General features: G+C 44.2%; 1 protein-coding gene across 1 annotated transcript in view; it reads left to right on the plus strand.

Moving 5' to 3' along the window:
• Nucleotides 1-21,344, plus strand: part of ryr2a (ryanodine receptor 2a (cardiac)) — a gene marked incomplete at both ends in the record, with an annotated part of 435,130 nt that overhangs the window by 401,775 nt on the left and 12,011 nt on the right. Inside the window, 5 exons of the mRNA XM_080517507.1 lie at nucleotides 2,271-2,313; nucleotides 2,754-2,887; nucleotides 10,180-10,240; nucleotides 11,327-11,473; nucleotides 11,870-12,004. Coding sequence (XP_080373633.1) covers nucleotides 2,271-2,313; nucleotides 2,754-2,887; nucleotides 10,180-10,240; nucleotides 11,327-11,473; nucleotides 11,870-12,004 — 520 coding nt within the window. The remainder of the gene's footprint in view (nucleotides 1-2,270; nucleotides 2,314-2,753; nucleotides 2,888-10,179; nucleotides 10,241-11,326; nucleotides 11,474-11,869; nucleotides 12,005-21,344) is intronic.

Consider the following 21,344-nt stretch of genomic DNA (forward strand, 5'->3'; position numbering starts at 1 on the left):
TTAAAAAGAAAGTAAGCGTGAGTTAACAAGTGGCTCCTTGTGTCTCCGTACAAAGTCGTGTTTGACGCGAGTTCATTTTGGAAATGAGTGTGTTACCTGCATGGCATGTTCCAGTTCTCTGCTGTTTTGATGATGGCCTTAGCCAATCAGAGCGGGGAAGACTTCAGTGTTCCCGGGGCGTTTCCCCCATTGTTGAATGGAGTTGGTGGATCCTGGTGAGGTGAGGTGGGGGTGGGGATGCAGGGATGCAGCTTCCAGGGGGGATCAAATGACTAATGGCGAATTTTTCCAGTGTTGACTACATGGTCCTTTGTTCTCAAAGAAACGTAGCTCACCCTCCCCCCTCCTTTGTCCTGAGGGGGTGAACAATGGATGCCAGGCCCAACAGTGGTGTGGCTTTTAATGTCATTCAGTTGTGTAATTCCGGATTATTTAGCGTTAAGTGAATAATCTCCACTCTCTGTAGCAGTGACAATGAAGCGTCTTTACATCTGCTGATTGGTGGTGACAAACGCCACTCTCAACAAGTCTGCAATATTAAAATGTCTCATCTGCCATAAACCCTCCTGTTATTGATCACATGCGCCGCTTTTCAAGCACTGGTGGTTTTGGTGGGTTTATTGAGACGTCGGCGCTCCACAGCACCGCAGTCTTCCAACGAGGTTGAAACGCTCGTAACAGGAGAGGAGGAGATCCAGCGGGAGATGGATGCTGCAGTTCGGATTGAGAAAGTTTTCACTGTCACAACTGAAGGAACCTCAGGGCTTCGCCGGGCCGCTGATAGCTTTGGATGGCCGCACAACTGCAGCTGCCGTGAGCTGTGACTGCAACTACTGTGCTCTTCGTGCCGCTATTGTTGCGTAATAACATTACATCCCGGGGTTGTTCACAACCCTTACTACATTTTACTCTCTGTAGTGAGACCGTGCAACACAGTTGGTTCTGGGTGCGCTTTACTTTACTGCAGCGCCCCGCTTCGGGATGAACTGCGCTAGGACCAAGGCGCAAGGAGCCGCAGCAGAGGGATGAAAATGGCTCCGGATCCGCGGGTTGTAGACCCCTGTCTTACGCCTATTCCTGCTTACAATGCTCCACCCCCCCCATCCCATCCATCTCGTGTGGGCAGGGGCTGGCTCTGATGTAAAATCCAACGCTTGACTTTCAATCTGTCTTCCAAAGTTTAAAATCCTTTCTGGTTTCCTTGTTTTGCAATTGACTCACCCAACCTATAAACACTCAACCGTCACTTCCACACATCTTTATGGAGTAAGAGGTGAATTGTTTGTTGTAAACCACACCCTGCCTCAGGTAATCAACTGATTGACTGACCCTCTCCACACCTCACACAGACAGGACAGACAGGACATGCCCACCTTGAAAAAAGGAAAGAAGGGAGGGGGAAGGGTAAAAGGCTGCCACTCGGCCGAGGTGGATGGCATGACATACAAATAACCACAAAAGACAACCTTCCACATTTTAGTCTCCATACAATATTCCAAAAGATAAGGGATCAGTTTTCTTGTTCATGCTGTCAGTCCTGAAACAAGATTGTAGCACTCATCTTATTAAATACATTTACATAAATCATGTATTCTATTAACAGTTTTGTTTAAATTTTAATACAAATATTGTTAAATTCTAGAGTTTGTATTGTGGCTGAAATGATTTGATCTGTTTCATTAATTTTTAACAGATTTAGTTGTGTTTTGAAAATAAAACAAGTCCTTATTTACTGCAGAGAAGCATCTTTGTGGTCAAATCTAACTTGTCTGTGATGTGACATTAAATTTCTTCCATAAATGAACCCCTTACAATTTCAGAGCCATTTTGTATAATTTTGTGAAATGACTACGTTTTGCGCTGTGGACAAACAGAAGCTTTTCATGATTTGCAGCAGGACTGGATTGCACTGGTTGGTATAAAAGCTTCTTCTTGATGTGATCCAACTCCATCATTTCACTACATTTGCTCAAAACGGCCAGCGTTGGTATCATATTGGCAGCATTGATATCAACTATGGTTCTACTGGTATCTGATCAGAAAATTGATCAGTAGAATTGATCATCATGAAGATAAAAGGAGCATCTGACACCTGTTAGAAGGTTGAACTTTTCTATGCGACTCCATAAGTGTTTCTTACACTTCTTTGTATGATAATAACAGAGGCTGGACAACGGAGGGAAAAACATCATTGGGAAGGAAATGTTCTTTCTGGTTCGTGAGATGACTTTCTGAGGCGAGTCTTGATCCTTGTGTCCTCTGATTTCCAGGTCTTTCCCAAACAACTACTGGGACAAGTTTGTGAAAAGAAAGGTGGGTGTCACTCGTCCAAAGCTTTGATATTGTTCCACAGTCACTTTCTACTCACATCAGGCATAGATCTTTCACGCTAAATTAACATGCGTTCATCTATCAAATCACTTTTACCAATAGAGCTAGTGGGCTAGCAGTGCAGCAGGTTTGATGATTTAAAATTATAAACAGATGTTTACTATGATTTTTTTAAAGTGACATCATTGAACAAAGACTATAAATGCTAAAGCTATCAGATCTATCAGGTATCTCGTGTTAGGTCATCTCAATTCAACAAGCCAGTTTCAAGTTCAATGAGACTTTGTTTTAATGTGAAACATTTGATGAAATGTGACATTGAACTTGAGACTGCCTCTTTCTGGAAGGTAAAGTGTGTGGTTAATTTTATGAGTACAAGGTTCCTCACTGTTTGGTGTCACCACCTGCCTGCTCCTCCTCAGGTGATGGACAAATATGGAGAGTTCTATGGTCACGACCGCATCAGTGAGCTGCTGGGAATGGACAAGGCCGCTCTGGACTTCAGCAACGCTCATAAGAAGAGAAAACCCAGGAGAGACAGCTCCCTGTCAGCTGTGTGAGTGTGTGTGTGTGTGTGTGTGTGTGTGTGTGTGTGTGTGTGTGTGTGTGTGTGTGTGTGTGTGTGTGTGTGTGTGTGTGTGTGTGTGTGTGTGTGTGTGTGTGTGTGCGCGCGCGCATCAACATATAAAATACAATTTGTCCGCTGGCCTCGTGAAAAATTGAGAGTTTTTGGACTTTTAAAGGTGAGACAATGTCTCAGTCTGTAACTCTCACATTATGAAGTATAGATGTTAAAACATCATTCAAGTAATATTTTTTAAGGCAGTGGTGGCCTAGAGGTTAAAGAAGCGGGCTTGGAAGTTTGCAGGTTCAAATCCAACTGCTGATGTGTCACCACTATGTAGGGATGGGGACCGAATTCGGTACTTCCATGGATGCTTGTGCATAGCATTGCTCGCACACAATCGTAAGGACGTCAGCAGTTGCAGCAGTGAATGGAGCAGACAATGAAGGGCTCAAAGTTACAGCTCCACTTTTCAAACTGCGATGCAGATTACTTCTGCGTGTTCTTGCTGGTCCATGTTTACAGTTTTTGGCAAAGCTGTTTTTTCTTTAGCTCGACCAGACTTGGATTGGCGGTATTTGTGCAGGGTCTCTGGTGCTTGTCGTGGCGGCAATCCCTGAACCCGGTGGTGGAAACCGGAAGTAAGGGATACCGTCAAGCTGAAGAAGGAGTCCTATCGGGTGTTGTTAGCTCAGAGGACTCCCGAGGCAGCTGACAGGTACCGGCAGGCCAAGTGAACCGCAGCCCGGGCTGTGGGGAGGCAAGAACTCGGGTTCAGGAGGAGTTCGGCCCCAAGGAAATTCTGACAAACTGATGACACCTCAGGAGGGGGAAGCAGTTTTTCCCCAACACTGTTTATAGCGAAGGTGGGGAATAGTTGACCTCAACTTGAGATGACGTCAGGTGTGGAAGGAATACTTCGAGGACCTCCTCAATCCCACCACCACGTCTTCCATTGAGGAAGCAGAGTCTGGGTTCTCAGAGGTGGACTCGTCCATTTCCCAAGCTGAAGTCACCGAGGTTGTTGTGAAGCTCCTCGGTGGCAAGGCACCGGGAGTGATGAGATTCACCCAGAGTTCCCTAAGTCTCTGGATGTGCAGGGACTGTCGTGGCTGACTCGTCTCTGCAACATCGCGTGGCGGGCGGGGACAGTACCTCTGGACAGGCAGAATGGGGTCGTGGTCCCTCTCTTTAAGAAGGGGGATCGGAGGGTGTGTTCCAACTACAGAGGGATCACACTCCTCAGCCTCCCCAGGAAAGTCTATTCCAGGGTACTGGAGAGGAGGGTCCGGCCGTTAGTCGAACCTCGGATCCAAGAGGAACAATGTGGTTTTCGTCCTGGTCGTGGAACACTGGACCAGCTCTAGACCCTCCACCAGGTTCTCCTGATGGTGGAACACTGGACCAGCTCTATACCCTCCACCAGGTTCTCCTGATGGTGGAACACTGGACCAGCTCTAGACCCTCCACCAGGTTCTCCTGATGGTGGAACACTGGACCAGCTCTATACCCTCCACCAGGTTCTCCTGATGGTGGAACACTGGACCAGCTCTATACCCTCCACCAGGTTCTCCTGATGGTGGAACACTGGACCAGCTCTAGACCCTCCACCAGGTTCTCCTGATGGTGGAACACTGGACCAGCTCTATACCCTCCACCAGGTTCTCCTGATGGTGGAACACTGGACCAGCTCTATACCCTCCACCAGGTTCTCCTGATGGTGGAACACTGGACCAGCTCTATACCCTCCACCAGGTTCTCCTGATGGTGGAACACTGGACCAGCTCTAGACCCTCCACCAGGTTCTCCCGATGGTGGAACACTGGACCAGCTCTATACCCTCCACCAGGTTCTCCTGATGGTGGAACACTGGACCAGCTCTAGACCCTCCACCAGGTGCTTGAGGGTTCGTGGGAGTTCGCCCATCCAGTCCCAGGGTTGGCAAGGTTACTTGAAAAATGTAAACCATAACAATTACAAGTTAGAATCAGTAACTCACTCTAAGTATTAAAATAAAAAGTAATGTACCAGAGTACTTTTAGTTACTTTTGGATTACTTTACCAGTAAACATAAAAAATACAGACAAGAAAGAATAGAATGTATCATCTGCTCAGTGTATTGACACATCTTATACAAAGCAGATTCAAATTGCACTTAACAAGTTTTGAACTATCAAAACTCAGTAACCAATCAGGTGTCGCACACTGATTTTTTTTAATGAATCAAAACCACAATACAAATAAAGCTTTCAATTATTGTGTCCTTGCGTGTCGTCATACCTGTCCTGTTTCTTCATTATTTGTGCCTGCCACTTTCAGATTTGGTGCAATATTACTCTTACCGAGGAATTCAACAATTTTTCAGAAGATTTTCTGGCACAGTTTTTTCGGCGTGTAACTAGTCCCGCACCGTTTGGAGCAGGTACACAAAAAGCACATTGAAATGTGCATAGAAATTTGGGAATAGTATCCTATGACTTTTATCAGCGCCACAGGTAACGGTTTCCGAAAAAAACATTAAAAAAACTGTGAGAAAATCTGCCATTCAAAGCTGATGAGAAGTGAGGAAAAAACAAAAAAAATCACATTTTTCAATGCCAGGTCATGTGGCCATACTTTCACGTAGATACTTGATTTTAGATTTGAAACATTGCAATCGTATTTTTCATATTTCCTCCCAATTTACTTCCATGAGCCTTCAAGTTTGATAAAGTCACAGCCAGTTTTTTCAGTTTAACATGGGTGTGCATTGGAAACTCAGAGATTTTCGTTAGAGTGGCAGAAACTGCCGGATTACAAAAAGAAAAAACCTCTCTCTCTCTTATCACCATGGCCACATTTCTGCTTCTTTCTCATCATATTATACAGGACAACGTAGCTACAGGCCTTGTGCTTCCAACAATGGTACACTTTTTTACTGGGAAAGAAGTGGTTGTCTTGCAAAAATACTTAATTGGCAGCAAGTGCAGGATTTCTTCCCTTCCGCTCCCATGTGTTTTTGGGTGGACATTTTCTCCCTCAAACCCAAAAGTGGAGACATTTGTCTCAAGTCCTCACGGGGAGACGAAACATTGTGAGAACATGAGAAGCTTAATATAAGTTCTTCAACTTCTTCTAACAGTTGGTAGAAATCTTTCTATCAAGTGTCACGGTTCTCGAATTATAACCAGTCGTTCAAGACCTGCGTACCATCTTCCTGGTTCGGACAGCCTCTGCCACTCAGTGACCGGTGCAGGGCCTGTGTCAGGGGCTCCGTCTCCATAGCGACAGACAGCTGCAGCCAATCAGGCTGCCATCAGAGACTGCAGCATCATATCCACAGGTACATAGTATCCTAGGTAGCATGCTTTTTAATGTTAATGCTAGGCTAGTTAGCTTAGCAGATTAGCATGTGAGATAAGACCTACGGGGCGGCCGTGGCTTAGTGGTGGAGTCGGTCATCCAATAACCAATAAGGGTTGGCGGTTCGAATCCCACTCTATCCAAGTCATTGTCGTTATGTCCTTGGGCAAGCCACTTTAGCCACATTGCCTCGTAAGCATGAGTATGATGGTGGTGGTCAGAGGGGCCGTTGGCACAAAATGGCAGCCACACCTCCGTCAGCATGGCCCAGGGCAGTTGAGGCTACAGCGTAGCTTACCACCACTGGTGGGGCTGGTGTGAATGAATAAAGGTTTCTGTACGCGCTTTGAGTCAGCCTGAAAAAAATGCTATATAAATCCAAGCCATTATTTTTATTATTATTACCAACTCTATAGTACAGGCTTGTCCTGCATATTTTTTGCATATTGCATAGGTTTCTCCCAGTTGCGACACACCTGAATGCAACAAGGGCCTCATTACTTGACTTGTTTACAAGAGACTACAAGACTAAATATAAATGGTTGATAGGTTTGAGAGGCTGTGTCTGGTAGCATAAATCACTGATTGATAATAACTGAACAACCCGCTGGACTCACTCACACAACCCACTGAGTCAATGTACAGACTTAAAAAAAAAAAAAAAGTCATAGCGCGTGCAGCCCGAATTAGTTTGATGTGTATGATTAGTACCTAAAACATGAGATCCTCTAAAACGTATTGAGAATGTCTTCCTACCATGAGCACCAGTACTGGTATTGGCAGGTTACTGGCAGGTTAGCGAGCTAATAAAACTAGTTGACAGAGTCCAGCTGTGTATCAGTAAAAGAGAGCAGGTTCTATCCTGCCTCGATGTTTCTTCAGCTGAAACGTGGAGTCCCTGGACGTTCATAGCACTTTCAGGGCTGAGAGGCATCATTTTCATTGTACAGGGAGGTTAAGAGCCTTCACCCACTTCAAAACAAAATGATCTTGGAGTTTCCATAAAATGCGTTTCTTTCCCCGGAGCAGCCGTGCCGAGAGCAGCTGGCTGCAGTATCCATGACAACGTGTCAGTGCCAGCCATGTAACAACAGTGTGTTGTTAACTGAAAGCGTCGGGAAGTGTCACAATGCCAGTGGACGGTGCATGTCATTTCTAGATTATTCCATCTGATTTTCTATTGCAATCACACTCAGTAATCCCAGTATTTATTGAATATACCTGTAATGAGACCACACATTATTTTTAATGTACTGTAACTGATCACAGTTCAAAAAATGTTGTATATCGAATTACGTAACGCCATTACATGTAGTCCGTTCCTCCGCAACCCTGACCAGTCCATATGTGTATTGTGGATCTGGAGAAGGTGTTCGACCGGGGATGTCCTGTGGGGGGCGCTCCAGGAGTATGGAGTTCAGGGCCTTTTGTTTAGGGCTGTTTGGTCCCTGTACGTCCAGAGCAGGAGTTTGGTTCACATTGCCGGCAGTAAGTCGGACCTGTTCCCAGTGTACGTTGGCCTCCAGCAGGGCTGTTCTTTGTTACTGGTTTTGTTCATTACCGACATGGACAGAATCTCTAGGCACAGCCGGGGGCCAGAGGGGGTCCGGTTTGGGGACCACAGGATCTCATCTTTGCTTTTTGCTTATGATGTGGTTCTGTTGGCTTCATTGAACCTGGACCTTCAGTGTGCACTGGCGCAGTTCTCAGCAGAGTGTGAAGCAGCTGGGAACAGCTCTCGATTTACCGCCTATCTTCGTTCCTCCCCTCACCTATGGTCATGAACTATGGGTCATGACCGAAAGAACCAGATCCCGGATACAAGCGGCTGAAATGAGCTTCCTCCGTAGGGTGGCTGGGCGTACCCTTAGAGATAGGGTGAGGAGCTCAGTCACCCTTAGAGATAGGGTGAGGAGCTCAGTCACCCTTAGAGATAGGGGGAGGAGCTCAGTCACCCTTAGAGATAGGGGGAGGAGCTCAGTCACCCTTAGAGATAGGGTGAGGAGCTCAGTCACTCTTAGAGATAGGGTGAGGAGCTCAGTCACCCTTAGAGATAGGGTGAGGAGCTCAGTCACCCTTAGACATAGGGTGAGGAGCTCAGTCACCCTTAGAGATAGGGTGAGGAGCTCAGTCACCCTTAGAGATAGGGGGAGGAGCTCAGTCACCCTTAGAGATAGGGGGAGGAGCTCAGTCACCCTTAGAGATAGGGGGAGGAGCTCAGTCATCAGGGAGGAACTCGGAGTAGAGCCGCTGCTCCTCCACATCCAGAGGAACAGCTGAGGTGGTTCGGGCACCTGTTTCAGATGGACGCCTCCCCAGGGAGGTGTTCCATCATGTCCCTCCAGTAGGAGGTCTCAGGACAGACCCAGGACACGCTGGAGGGACTATGTCTCTCTATGGCCTGGGAACACCTTGGGGTTCCACCAGAACAGCTGGAGGAAGAGTCTGGGGTGAGGGAAGTCTGGGCAACCCTGCTCAGACTGCTGCCTCCAGGACCCGTCCTGGATAAGCAGTAGATGATGGATGGATGGATGGATGGATGGATGGATGGATGGATGGATGGAGATTGCACTTGCTGCAGTATTTGCGATGTAAAGTGTGAGGCCTACGGCAGGAATACTTCTACAACCCATAATTTTTTCCTCAGAATTGAGTGATTCCATATTTTTTTCCTTCGACTTCATCGAAAAAAGCAATTGTTCTTGACTGCCACAAAAAAATGTTCTTGATTTCTTTTAGTGTTTCTTAAAGCCAGAAAGTTGCCATTTTAAATGAGATTTGCTTTTTTTCCACAAAATTAAACAACTGAATGAACATCCTCCAAGACTGGGGATTCCATCATTTTGTCAGTGGTTGTAATATGCGGAAGTATCTGGTTCAGCATAACATTTTTCTACATTTTTCTGAAGAGATTGCTCATTTGTTTTAAATATTTGCCCTCCATGGAGTCTCATCACACAATGTTTCCAGAGGAGAAAGGAATAGGAGGATGTGGAGCTGGGCCCTCAGTGGATTATTAAGAAAAAAAACACTGTTATTATATGAGTAATTGTATATAAGGGTTTTCAGGTTGAAGAAATTTGTGAATCATTTGCAATGTTATAATACAAGTAGTTGGATGTTGTTCTGATGTATTTGTTAAAATGTACATTGAGAAATTAATGTTAAATTAAAGGTTTTTGAGATTTTATTGCTAAACAAATTAACATGTATTACCACATAAACACACAAAAGTACAGACAATTGGTACCGTTGAGTACCTGTATCGATTCCCAGGTACTGGATACCGGTACTGTATAGGTTCAAATGTGAAAAGTACCCATCCCTACTGCTGTGAGCATGACCCTTGACCTCCATCACCTCTCTGGACCGCCCCAACGGGGCTCCACCTCTCCACATCCTAGATCAATACGGGGGGAAAGAAAGTGGATTACTAAAGTATGATTAATTTAGCTCCTCCAATGGTACATAAATGAACTCTTTTCAGATGTATTGTTGAAAAGCCAAACAGAGAGAAGTTGTAAAATATAATAAAAAATGTACAGACCTTCTGATGTAAAATTTTGATTTGGGAAAATTAACTATATTTAGCTATTTGAGCTGCCTTAACGAACTGGTGACAGTGGTGAAGCTCACAAAACAGTTCAAATAATCATTTTAAGTGACCAGCCAAGTTAAACCAACAAGATTTTAATCATTTTTTCACTTTTCAGTTGTACAAACTCATTTGTGGTTGCAACAGAAAAAAATGTAAACATATTAAGTCTTATGACATGGGAAACATTTTTTATTTTAAACTATCATCTTACAATCATAGTAATTAATGTCCCTGCAGATGTTTAGATATTCCAACTGAGTGATATGCTGAAGAACTGTAACTGCGGTCAGCTCATTTAACATCACTGGTTTCATGACTCTTCTTCATCTTCATCGCCTAACAGGCTGAACTCCATCGATGTGAAGTACCAGATCTGGAAGCTGGGGGTGGTCTTCACAGATAACGTAAGTGCCCAAAAAGAACTTTGCAGCTGTTTTTAATGACTTCATAGATTCAGAAATGTTCCTTTATTTCTGTACTTCATGTTGTGGAAGTGGAAAAACTCAAAATTCCAGTTTACATGTGGGATTTCTAACAATAACGAGAACATCAAGGAAACACTGAACAGGGAGCGTCCCCATGGCAACAGACGCTGATCTCCTTTGCTTTACTCCATGAGGTGCCTCTTCCCATCTGCTTTGTAGATACATTTTGTTGCAGTTTTGGGGGATTTATTGGGAAACGGTTAGCCGTGAACATCCCAAAATCGAATCAATTGGTCCTTGCATGACGACAAATCATCCCTGAAGATTTCAGGTTAATAGTGTTTGTGAAATGTTGGTAGAATGCATATAAACCAATAAATAAATACATGCAGACAGAAATATAACCCTCTCTTCCAACTTGTGTTGGTCGTCCAACTTTCATTAGCCGAGGAAAACCAGAAACACTGCAGTTGACAAACAGGATCATCAGTACTGAAACAACCAAGAGATATACATGTTCATGGGGCAATTTCTCTTCACACTACATTAAATAATTAGTGCAAACATTTATAAATAGAAACAACATGTATTTCACTGGAGCTGTGTTTTATATCTTTTGTTGAGGGCACACATTAGATAAAAACAACTTATCTGTATGTGAGGTGAGTTCATTTCTTAACTTCTGTCGAGCAGAGTTAAATCAGTGTAACTTTGCACATTGAACATTACATTTTCTTGTTTGACCACAATCTACTGGTTTTCTCCCACTGTGAAGTGAACTTTCCCTCCTGCCTGTTACCTCTCTGAAGTACTTCAACATTTCAATCACTCTGCCAACTGAACCACAGCCGCCCCTGCTTGTGTCAGACCTGTCATACTTCCTGTTTCCCTTTGTATTCCATTGGTTGCCCTCAGATTGGAATGTTCCTATTAGAATAAAATCTTGCTTTTGATCTCTACCCGCAACTTTAATATATGGACCACACTTAGGGATGTCATTCAATATAAACTTTAGAAAACAAACAACATGTAGGACTAAAAGTCGTGTCCTCTGTCTCCCTGCAGTCCTTCCTCTACCTGGCCTGGTACATGACCATGTCCATCCTGGGACACTATAACAATTTCTTCTTCGCTGCACATCTTCTGGACATCGCCATGGGCTTCAAGACACTGCGAACCATCCTGTCCTCAGTCACTCACAATGGCAAACAGGTAGAGAAGAACACGCACGCACACGCACGCACACACACACACACACACACACGCACGCACACACACACACACACACACACACACACACACACACACACACACACACACACACACACACACACACACACACACACAAACTCCTGAACTGATTTCAAATTGATAAATTGATATTGAGTTTAGAAATATCATCAGACATTTAAATTAAGTTTACAGTAAAAAGGTGTAGTTGTTTGTGTAAATACTCCTCTAATTACCAATCAGGATTAAAATGAACAAATAACCGAGAGACAAATTATGTAAGAGATGAAGTGTAGTTTCCATTGGATTTGGGCCTTTACTCAGGGGGTTCAGAGGAAAGACAGCGATGTGTGAGTCTCGGTGTCGCTCTGCCTCCAGCTGGTGTTAACGGTGGGCCTGCTGGCTGTGGTGGTCTACCTCTACACTGTGGTGGCCTTCAACTTCTTCAGGAAGTTCTACAATAAGAGTGAAGACGGAGAGCTGCCAGACATGAAGTGTGACGACATGCTGACAGTGAGTGTTTTCATTTAACAAAATGCAGTAGCATCAATGTTTTTCTTTTATTCAGCACACAAACAAACTTGTTTCACTAGAAACAAAAAGTACTATCTCATCAGTCTCTCTGGTGCCAATATTCAGTTAGATATTTTCTTTCTGCTGATTAACAGCTGAGTTATGTGTTGTTTAACAATCATTTTCTCAAAAATCTTTTCCTCATTTGATTTGATGATCTTCTGATATGAGCTTTCAGTTCACTTCACAGATCTTCTTGAGGTCTTCTGGAGGTTTTTCTCTGTCCAGAGTAAAGCCTGCTTCAGTTCCACATGTTTAGAGATTCCCTTCATATCTTTGATTTTATAAATGTTACGCTTCACCAAGATGCGAGTCCCTGCTCAAGAAGAAATTCCTCCCACCTGTTCTTTCGTAGATTAGATTAGATTTGATCAGTCTTTATTATTCCCACATGGGTATATTCACAGCCGCAGTTTCACATTGCACAAAATAGTTAAAGACAGTATATTTTCATACAGACAAACAGATTATGTATATATAAATACATAATTAGACGAGAACGGACACTCGGTAGACAGCAGACCTTAGCGCATATTGATGCTAACTTGTTAGATCATCACTGTGTGAAACAGAGTAATGTGCAGTAGCTACTTGACCCTATCCTCTTCCGGGTCACTGCTCCTGTGGTCGACCAGTCGGAGCTTAGAGCGGCTTTTCTTTCCTTTTTAACTTTTTAATAGTTCCTGTTTTTTGTTACCCGGGTGAAATGTACTTTCCTGGTTTCATCTGCATGCTGGCAGCTCTGCACACCCTGGTTTATGCTATTGCTGCTTCGCCCACGGAGACAGTAAGGATTACATATTCTCAGGAGCTGCTGCAGCGTCTCAGCCTCTGCCCTGCTCTGTTCCCCCCCGACACACTACCATAGGAGATATGGTAATGGACCTCTGGAGTGGACCATAGCGACTCCAAGAAGAGGTACCACAAGGTGACCAGACAGGGAAAGGAGAAGAAGGGAGGAATTACAGTGCGATTGTGGTGTGAAACTCCAGGCTAATGTGAGCCCTCTGCATGAGGACCGGAACGCTTCTATCCTGGCATTCACAGAGACCTGGCTGACGTTGACAACTACAAGCTGCACATCAATGGATTCGGCTCGCCCATGAGGCTCCACGCGACTGTGACATCACTGGTAAACAACATGGCAGAGGTGTGTGCTTCTACATTAACCCCATCTGGTGCTCTACAGTCCCCGTCAGAGAGAATGTGGTGTGTAGTGCTGATGAAATGATTAAATATTGTGGGCAAGTCAAGAGTAGCGATCATCACGAACAATGGCTGCACCGTCGTTCCTCCTCACAAACCTGTTCCTAGCTGCTCGGTACCTCAACAGAGGGGTAGCGGAAAGTTGTACATGGTGGTCGCAGGTTCTTTCCGTAGCATCCACAACTTTTCAGTCGGACCATGCAAAAACCCACCCTGTGACGCAACAGAAAGTGCGTGGAACTGTGCCTTAAGATTCCCAAGCTGAGCTATATAAACAAAGTATAGAAGGGAAACCCTCCGCTCAGCCTGGCAGGGTGTCAAGAGAATGGCTGCTGTGAACACAACCACCAACAGCAACTGTGTTCATATCCCTGGCAGCACCCCAACATCTCTCCCCAATGACCTTATTTCCTTCTACTCCAGATTCGAGACCAACAACTCCACCCAGGTAGTGAACATCAAATTGAACCTCACACCTGGTGACCCCCCCCATTGACTCTGAATGACCTCCGCCTGGTGGCGCTGTCCTCCCAGGTGATGAAAGCCATGGAGAGGCTGGTCAAACAACACATTCTCACCCTGACTAACTCACAGCTTGACGCGCTCCAATTTGCTTATCGAAGTCACAGAGGTGTTGATGATGCCAAAGCCTTCATCATCGATACCATCCATAAAACCTTGGAGTTTCCCCACACATCTGCCAGACTCCTATTTTCAGACTTCTTCTCTGCCTTTAACACTTTGCAACCCCACATCCTGGCAGAGAGACTCCACCAGAATTTCAACATGTGCAGTCAGCTCATACTCTGGATCTTGGACTTTCTTGCTAACAGAACCCAACAAGTCTAGATTAACAATAACCTCTCTGACGTCCTCACCACCTCCACAGGCCCCCCACAGGGCTGTGTGCTTTCTCCTCTGCTCTTCATATTGTACACTGAAGAGTGCAGATCCACCCAACCCAACTGGTGAAGTTTGCTGACGACACAGTTCTGCTGTCCCACCTATCCGGCTCCTCCCTGCATCACGGGCCCACTCTGCAGCAGTTTGTAGAGCGGTGTGATACTTCCCATCTGGAGCTGAGTGTCAGCAAAACCAAGGAGATGGGGGTGACCTTCTCCAGCAGCCGCAGGGACCTGGCAGCGGCTGTGAGCACCATGATCCATGATTCACTGGTTGAGTCTGTTGAGGAATTTGAATTTGAATCATTTATTGTTATTGTACAGGTACAGGTACAGGTACAACGAAATTGCATTCACATAGAAAGTTTTGGGGAAAGAAAGAGAACATGAGGTGAGGAGAGGAGGGAAAAAAGGCAGATTAAAGACTATGCTCTAAGGAGACAGTCTGTAATTGGGGGAAAAAAACCACCTCAGGCACATTTAGCATCAACACAGACAGGTTACAACATTTCTCCAGACAGCACCTGGGATACATGATGGGTAGTTTTGCAGCCCGCCGCTAGGAGAAGGTTTTTCCACACACACATCCAGGAGAGGTGAAGACAAAACACAGCCTTGGCGACTGGTTGTCTTGGCAGTCCAAATGTAGATTAGGATTGTTTTCTTTCAGGCGATTCAGCTTTATCTGTCCACCTTGAGTGTCTCTGGTCTCCATGCTGCTCCAATTGTAGCAAGATTATCTTCCCAACCGAGTTCGAATATCCTCCAAGATCGATCCAATTCCGCGTAAACGTTCAAGAGTCGTACTCTTGAGTTGGTTTATCACATGAGTCTGAGCGTTCAAAGCTCGGCACAGTCCTTCAGTGACGACAGGCAGCCTTCCCAATGCAGCTGCTAGCGTCTTCTACACTTTGAGATAGATCAGAAAGCCTCCAGCTCCAATCAGCAGCATACCTGCTATCATGAATCCCAATATGTAGAGGTCCTCCACATCCTCCATGGAAAGAATGTCCAAACACAGGGACCTCCAGGAACCCCAGGAGTCCAGCATGTATCCGGTTGCAAACGTCCCATCAGGACATGAAGGCTCTCCTTTGCCCAGTCGTTGTGTTGTAAAAATGTAGTCGATCACATTGAGAGACCAGCTGATCAATTCCATGGTTCTGGTTAATTTCGGATGCGGGTCTGAAGAGAGTCTCTTGATAGATCTGACACAAGACAGTACAGGACGGAGCAGCAAGCAGGGAAGACGAGGGGGAGAGGAGAGAAGAGAGAAGAGGGGAGGAGAGGAGAGAGAAGACGAGGGGGAGAGGAGAGGAGAGGAGAGGAGAGAAAAAGCGTCCGCCTTCGCTGAGAGCCGGAAGAAGAAGGCGGACGCTTTTTTCGAATACAGATACCTGGGTACCATCTTTGACAACCATCTGAGGTTCTCCTCCAACACTGAGAGGAGGTGCCACCAGAGGATGTACCTACTCAGAAAACTGAACTCTTTTTCTGTCAGCAAGAACATTTTACTGACATTCTACTACACAGTCATCGAAAGCATCTTGTCTTTTTCCATGTGCTGCTGGTATCACTTCATCACCCTACAGGACAGGAACTGCCTGCACAACATTGTGAAAGATTATTGGGCTTCCTGCTCGCCACCTGAGCACTGTGTATGAGCAGCAGACATGCAGCCTGTCACGCCGCATCCTCAGTACATCCTCATACATACATACATACATACATACATACATACATACATACATACATACATACATACATACATACATACATACATACATACATACATACATACTGTTTGGATCTCACAAGACCACAGAAAGTTCGTTCATTTCTAGGGAAAGACAATTTTCACTTGTCATGATACACAGTTCTTCCGGCTCTCGGCGAAGGCGGACACTTCTCTCTTCTCTCCTCTCCCCCTCTCCTCCCCTCTTCTCTCCTCTCCTCTCACTCTTGCCCTCCCCACTTGCTGCTCCGTCCTGTACTGTCTTGTGTCAGATCTATCAAGAGACTCTCTTCAGACCCGCATCAGAATTTAACCAGAACCATGGAATTGATCAGCTGGTCTCTCAATGTGATCGACCAAATGTTTACAACACGATGATCAGCAAAGGAGAGCCTGCATGTCCTGATGGGACGTTTGCAGCCAGATACATGGTGGATTCCTGGGGTTCCTGGGGGTCCTGGAGGTTCCTGAGGTCCCTGGAGGTTCCTGAGGTTCCTGGAGGTTCCAGGAGGTCCTGGGGTTCCTGGAGGTCCCTGGAGGTTCCTGGAGGTTCCTGGAGGTCCCTGTGTTTGGACATTCTTTCCATGGAGGATGTGGAGGACCTCTACATATTGGGATTCATGATAGCAGGTATGCTGCTGATTGGAGCTGGAGGCTTTCTGATCTATCTCAAAGTGTAGAAGACGCTAGCAGCTGCATTGGGAAGGCTGCCTGTCGTCACTGAGGGACTGTGCCGAGCTTTGAACGCTCAGACTCGTGATAAACCAACTCAAGAGTACGCAAGTCACGACTCTTGAACGTTTACGCGGAATTGGATCGATCTTGGAGGATATTCGAACTCGGTTGGGAAGCTAAAATCTTGCCACAATTGGAGCAGCATGGAGACCAGAGACACTCAAGGTGGACAGATAAAGCTGAATCGCCTGAAAGAAAACAATCCTAATCTACAATCCAGATTCCCAGACACCCAGTCGCCAAGGCTGTGTTTTGTCTTCACCTCTCCTGGATGGGAGTGTGGAATGAAGGCTTCGCCTTCCTCCCCTCCTCCCACCCTCCCTCCCCGGACATTTTGGCCCACTGGAATTTCACCAGCACCTTTCACCGCCTTTGCTGTGCCCCTCCTCCCAACCACCAGCAGAGGCCGCTGGAAGAGGGCGGCTGCGCACCTGAGGGGCTGTGCACCTGAAAACCCTCTCCTAGCGGCGGGCTGCAAAACTAGCCTTCACATATCCCAGGTGCTGTCTGGAGAAATATGTTGTAACCTGTCTGTGTTGATGCTAAATGTGCCTGAGGTGGGTTTTTCCCAATTACAGACTGTCTCCTTAGACCACAGTCTTTAATCTGACTTTTTTCCCTCCTCTCCTCACCTCATGTGTCCTTCTTTCCCCAAAACTGTCTATGCAATTTTGTTGTACTTGTACAATGACAATAAAGCTTCTGATTCAGTTTTGTAGTTCCATCACACGTCTCACACACACACTCCCTCCACCTCTCTCTGTCTTTCTCTCTCCACACACACACCAAGCTGTATATTGAATCTGTGTTTTATTTGTTTTCATTGTAAATAAATATAATGTTTGGAATCATACTTGCTGTGTTATTAATGAGCACAAAGGAGAATGAAATGTCGACTCTTCTGTGTCAAGAACTCCAAAATCCTTCAAGCTTCACTGTTAGTTGTGGTAATTGTAATTAATTTAACTATTAATTCAAATTCCCGATTAACTGTTTAGTATATCTTATGAGACTGATAGAACTGAAATGGCTATCATTAGACAGGTGGTGATCCAGACATATCTGATACAGATCAGATTAAATTTTCAATAACAAAATGAATAATTATCTTTGATAATAATGAATCATTATCGACAGACAAACACAACATAAATGGTACCTTGTGATCCTTATACAGTAAGGTAAGAAATCCCTATAATACATACATACATACATACATACATACATACATACATACATACATACATACATACATACATACATACATACAGAAACACACAGATAGAAACATAACCTAAATGACCAACTTTGTTGGTTGCCCAACTTTCTTTGGTGAAGGTAATAAATATATATGTGTACATACACATGGAAATATAACCATATATACTATATAATCAAGATATTGGTCAAATGCACATAGTAGCAGTAATATGTATAGTATTTATAGTGTTCAGCGTTCAACAGTGCCAGGAGGGTGGTATTTACAACACACCCAGGTTGTGCTGTTGAACAGATTTAGCGCAGCAGGTGTGACTGACCTGCTGTAGCTTCTTCTGGATGCTGGCTGCAGCAGTCTGCCACTGAAGGAGCTGGTTAAAGCTCCCTCAGTGTCGTGCAGGAGATGAGCGACATTGTCCATGATGGATTCAAGCTTTCCCCGCATCCTCTTTTCACCACCTCCTCGATGCTCTGCAACTTGTCGCCAGGCCAAAAGCAGCGCTCCTCAGCAGGCTGTGCAGTCTGATCCTGTTAGTGCCAGGAGTAGAGTCAAAAGTTCTGTTTTGGTCTCATATGACTGTAGGACATCTTTTAGTCTGCAAGATGTACCTTGTGTGGGAACTCTTCCTGCTCTTCAATCTCTTTCTACTGGAATTTATAGGTCGCACTTTTCTCATTACAGCTCTTTCTACTTCAGATCTTCAAGGAGAAACTGGCTGTTTCTTTGGGTTATTTGTTGATGTGGGATTTCCGTGCTATACATGAGTTAGAGACGTTATTTAATCATTTTAGCGTTCCCTTCAGTAAGCTCAGTTTCCTCCTGAACCAGCAGGGGGCCCTCTAACACTTCTCTGGTCAACAGATCATTTCGATCACATGTCTCCTGCTCCTGTCCTGGACAGTGTGCTGCATGTTTTAGATCTCTTTAGATCCATTTACAACAAACCCGATTGCAAAGAGGGGCTCCTTATTGGGCTTTTGTAAAAGCTGGATGATGACATGAACTTTAAGTTCAAGTGCGCTGAAGCAGGGAGACATCTGAAACTTGTGGGATGAGGACCAGAACTGGACAGCCCTCATTTATATATATATATATATATATATATATATATATATATATATATATATATATATATATATATATATATATATATATATATATATATATATATATATATATATATATATATATATATATATATATATATATATATATATATATATATATATATATAATTATTATTATTATTAAAAGCCATTCATTTTCATATGTAGTCTTAAATTATTTTGATCATTCGTTTATGGCTGGTTGGGAATGAAATATGTTCATTTTGAACAACTCAGACAGAACGTTCATTAAATTTAATGGAGCTTGAGTCTGTTTTTTTTCTGTCACGGTCACTTTTTTTCAGCAGTGGAAAAAGAACTGTGTGTGATTTGGTTCATTCAGTGTGTGACGGATGTGAGCAGAATCTCAGAAGTATTCCATGAAGTCTTGTACCAAGGGTCCAGCTCCATTTATGGCCAGAGAGTCATGGGTCAGAGCACTCCGTCCTGACAGAGTTCAGCCTCAGGCTCTGTCTGCAGCCCGCACGCCTTTTGTCTTTTAAAGGCATCTGGAGGCTTTTCAGGAATAGAAACAGAGAGCGGGACTTTAACAAAGAGGGAATTTGTGATCCTAATCCTTGGTCATTATTATCACACGCTTTCAAGCTTTGTGGGACCATATGTGGCTTCATAGAGCCTCTTTACAGTACATCTACCTGCTGAGTGAATATACCTGCATCTATGAACTGGGAAACGACCAACACTATGAGAGCCAGGAGACGAGGCGCGGTAGTCATACCACCTATTGAACAAAAGGGACATAATTGGTCTGTATTCAAAGATGTGACACTTTTTACCAATTTTGTGGATGTAGGAAAACTCTTTCAGGGTGAACTTTTTGGTCAGGTTACACCAGCCTGTGCTCTTTTTCCCTGATAGCACTTCCCATTGATTTGTATGCACAGTCATTAAGAGTTAAACCACATCCACGATTTTTTTAAACTGCAAAAAAAGGAATAAATAGTTTGATACACAAAGCAAAAGTTGCAACCTGAATCCTTCTTGTTTGTGCATTTGTGTTGTGGGTTTTAAATTTGCGCTTTGGGTTTTGCATAATGATGAGCACATTATACCTCATAGCATGAGCATGTTCCCCATATTATGTCAGATATATTGTATAAGTATTGTGCTTTTTGGGGTGATGATGAGCTACTGTTGAATCCAGTCTGTCCTCAGTCCTGCTCACAGTTCATTTCTGATGAACTTCAGACATCATTGTTTCTGTTTCTCCAACTACCAGTGATGGAACCTGCTGCTGCCTTCAGCCTTGTGCTGAACAGGTTTATGATTAGATTAGATTAGAAATATAATGTCATTAACACAATTTCAAATTAGTACAGTACAGTCTGTATAATTGTGTCTTTAATTGTGTGTGCGTTACTGTTCAGCTGTACAAAGTGAAAACTGATTTATGAATTTACAAATATATACAAAAGGAACAAAAGTATACAGAAAAAACAGCAAAAAGAACATATTCAAAGTGTTCACTGTTGGCAATTTGTAACATAGAATGTGCACCTGTCATTTTTTAATTTACACTCATGTCCATGACATAAAAACAGCTTCAAAACGTGTGATATTGTGTGAGGGTGCAGTCACAGGCGGAGGCGGCTTCCTGCTGCCAAACCATCTGAAACAAGCTATATATGGCCTGTGTGTGTGTGTGTGTGTGTGTGTGTGTGTGTGTGTGTGTGTGTGTGTGTGTGTGTGTGTGTGTGTGTGTGTGTGTGTGTGTGTGTGTGTGTGTGTGTGTGTGTGTGTGCTGACAGAGGCCTTCTGTCACCCACGGAAATATCAGGACACACTCTAATCTCTTGTAGTAAGCACCCATAGCATTCCATAGCTCCTGTATTTCCTATTAAGGGAGGGGGGGGGAGGGGGGGGAGGGGGGGGTAGCTCTTCTGCTTTACAGTACAACAGGGTGACAGGAGCTTATTGAGATGGAGGGATGAAGGGCCACTGCCCTGGGGAGGATTTTCTCCTTCCTTTATGTGGATAAATCCCTTACAATAACACTCGCAGCAGGAAATGATGATCTCAGCTAATCTCTCCTTCCTCATCTACTTGGTCTGAGACTTCATCCTCCACCCTTCATCCTCCACCCTTCATCCATCATTCTTCATACCCATCATTTATTCTGAAATCTTTATTCTGTAGCCTTCATCCTCCACCCTTTATTTTTCATTCTTGATCCTTCATCTTACATCATTCATTGTTCATACTTTATCAACACAAAATGTCTCAAACCTGACTTTCCTACACTATTTTTATTTGTATTCTATTTACTAAAATATGTTGACCACTACTGCAAAATGCTTTCTGAAGTTATCAGACTGATTTATTCCTACTTTCACACACACATGACTGCACTGTATTT

Source organism: Blennius ocellaris (genome assembly GCF_963422515.1).
Source record: "Blennius ocellaris genome assembly, chromosome: 21".
In the NCBI taxonomy this organism is placed as follows: Eukaryota; Metazoa; Chordata; class Actinopteri; order Blenniiformes; family Blenniidae; genus Blennius; species Blennius ocellaris.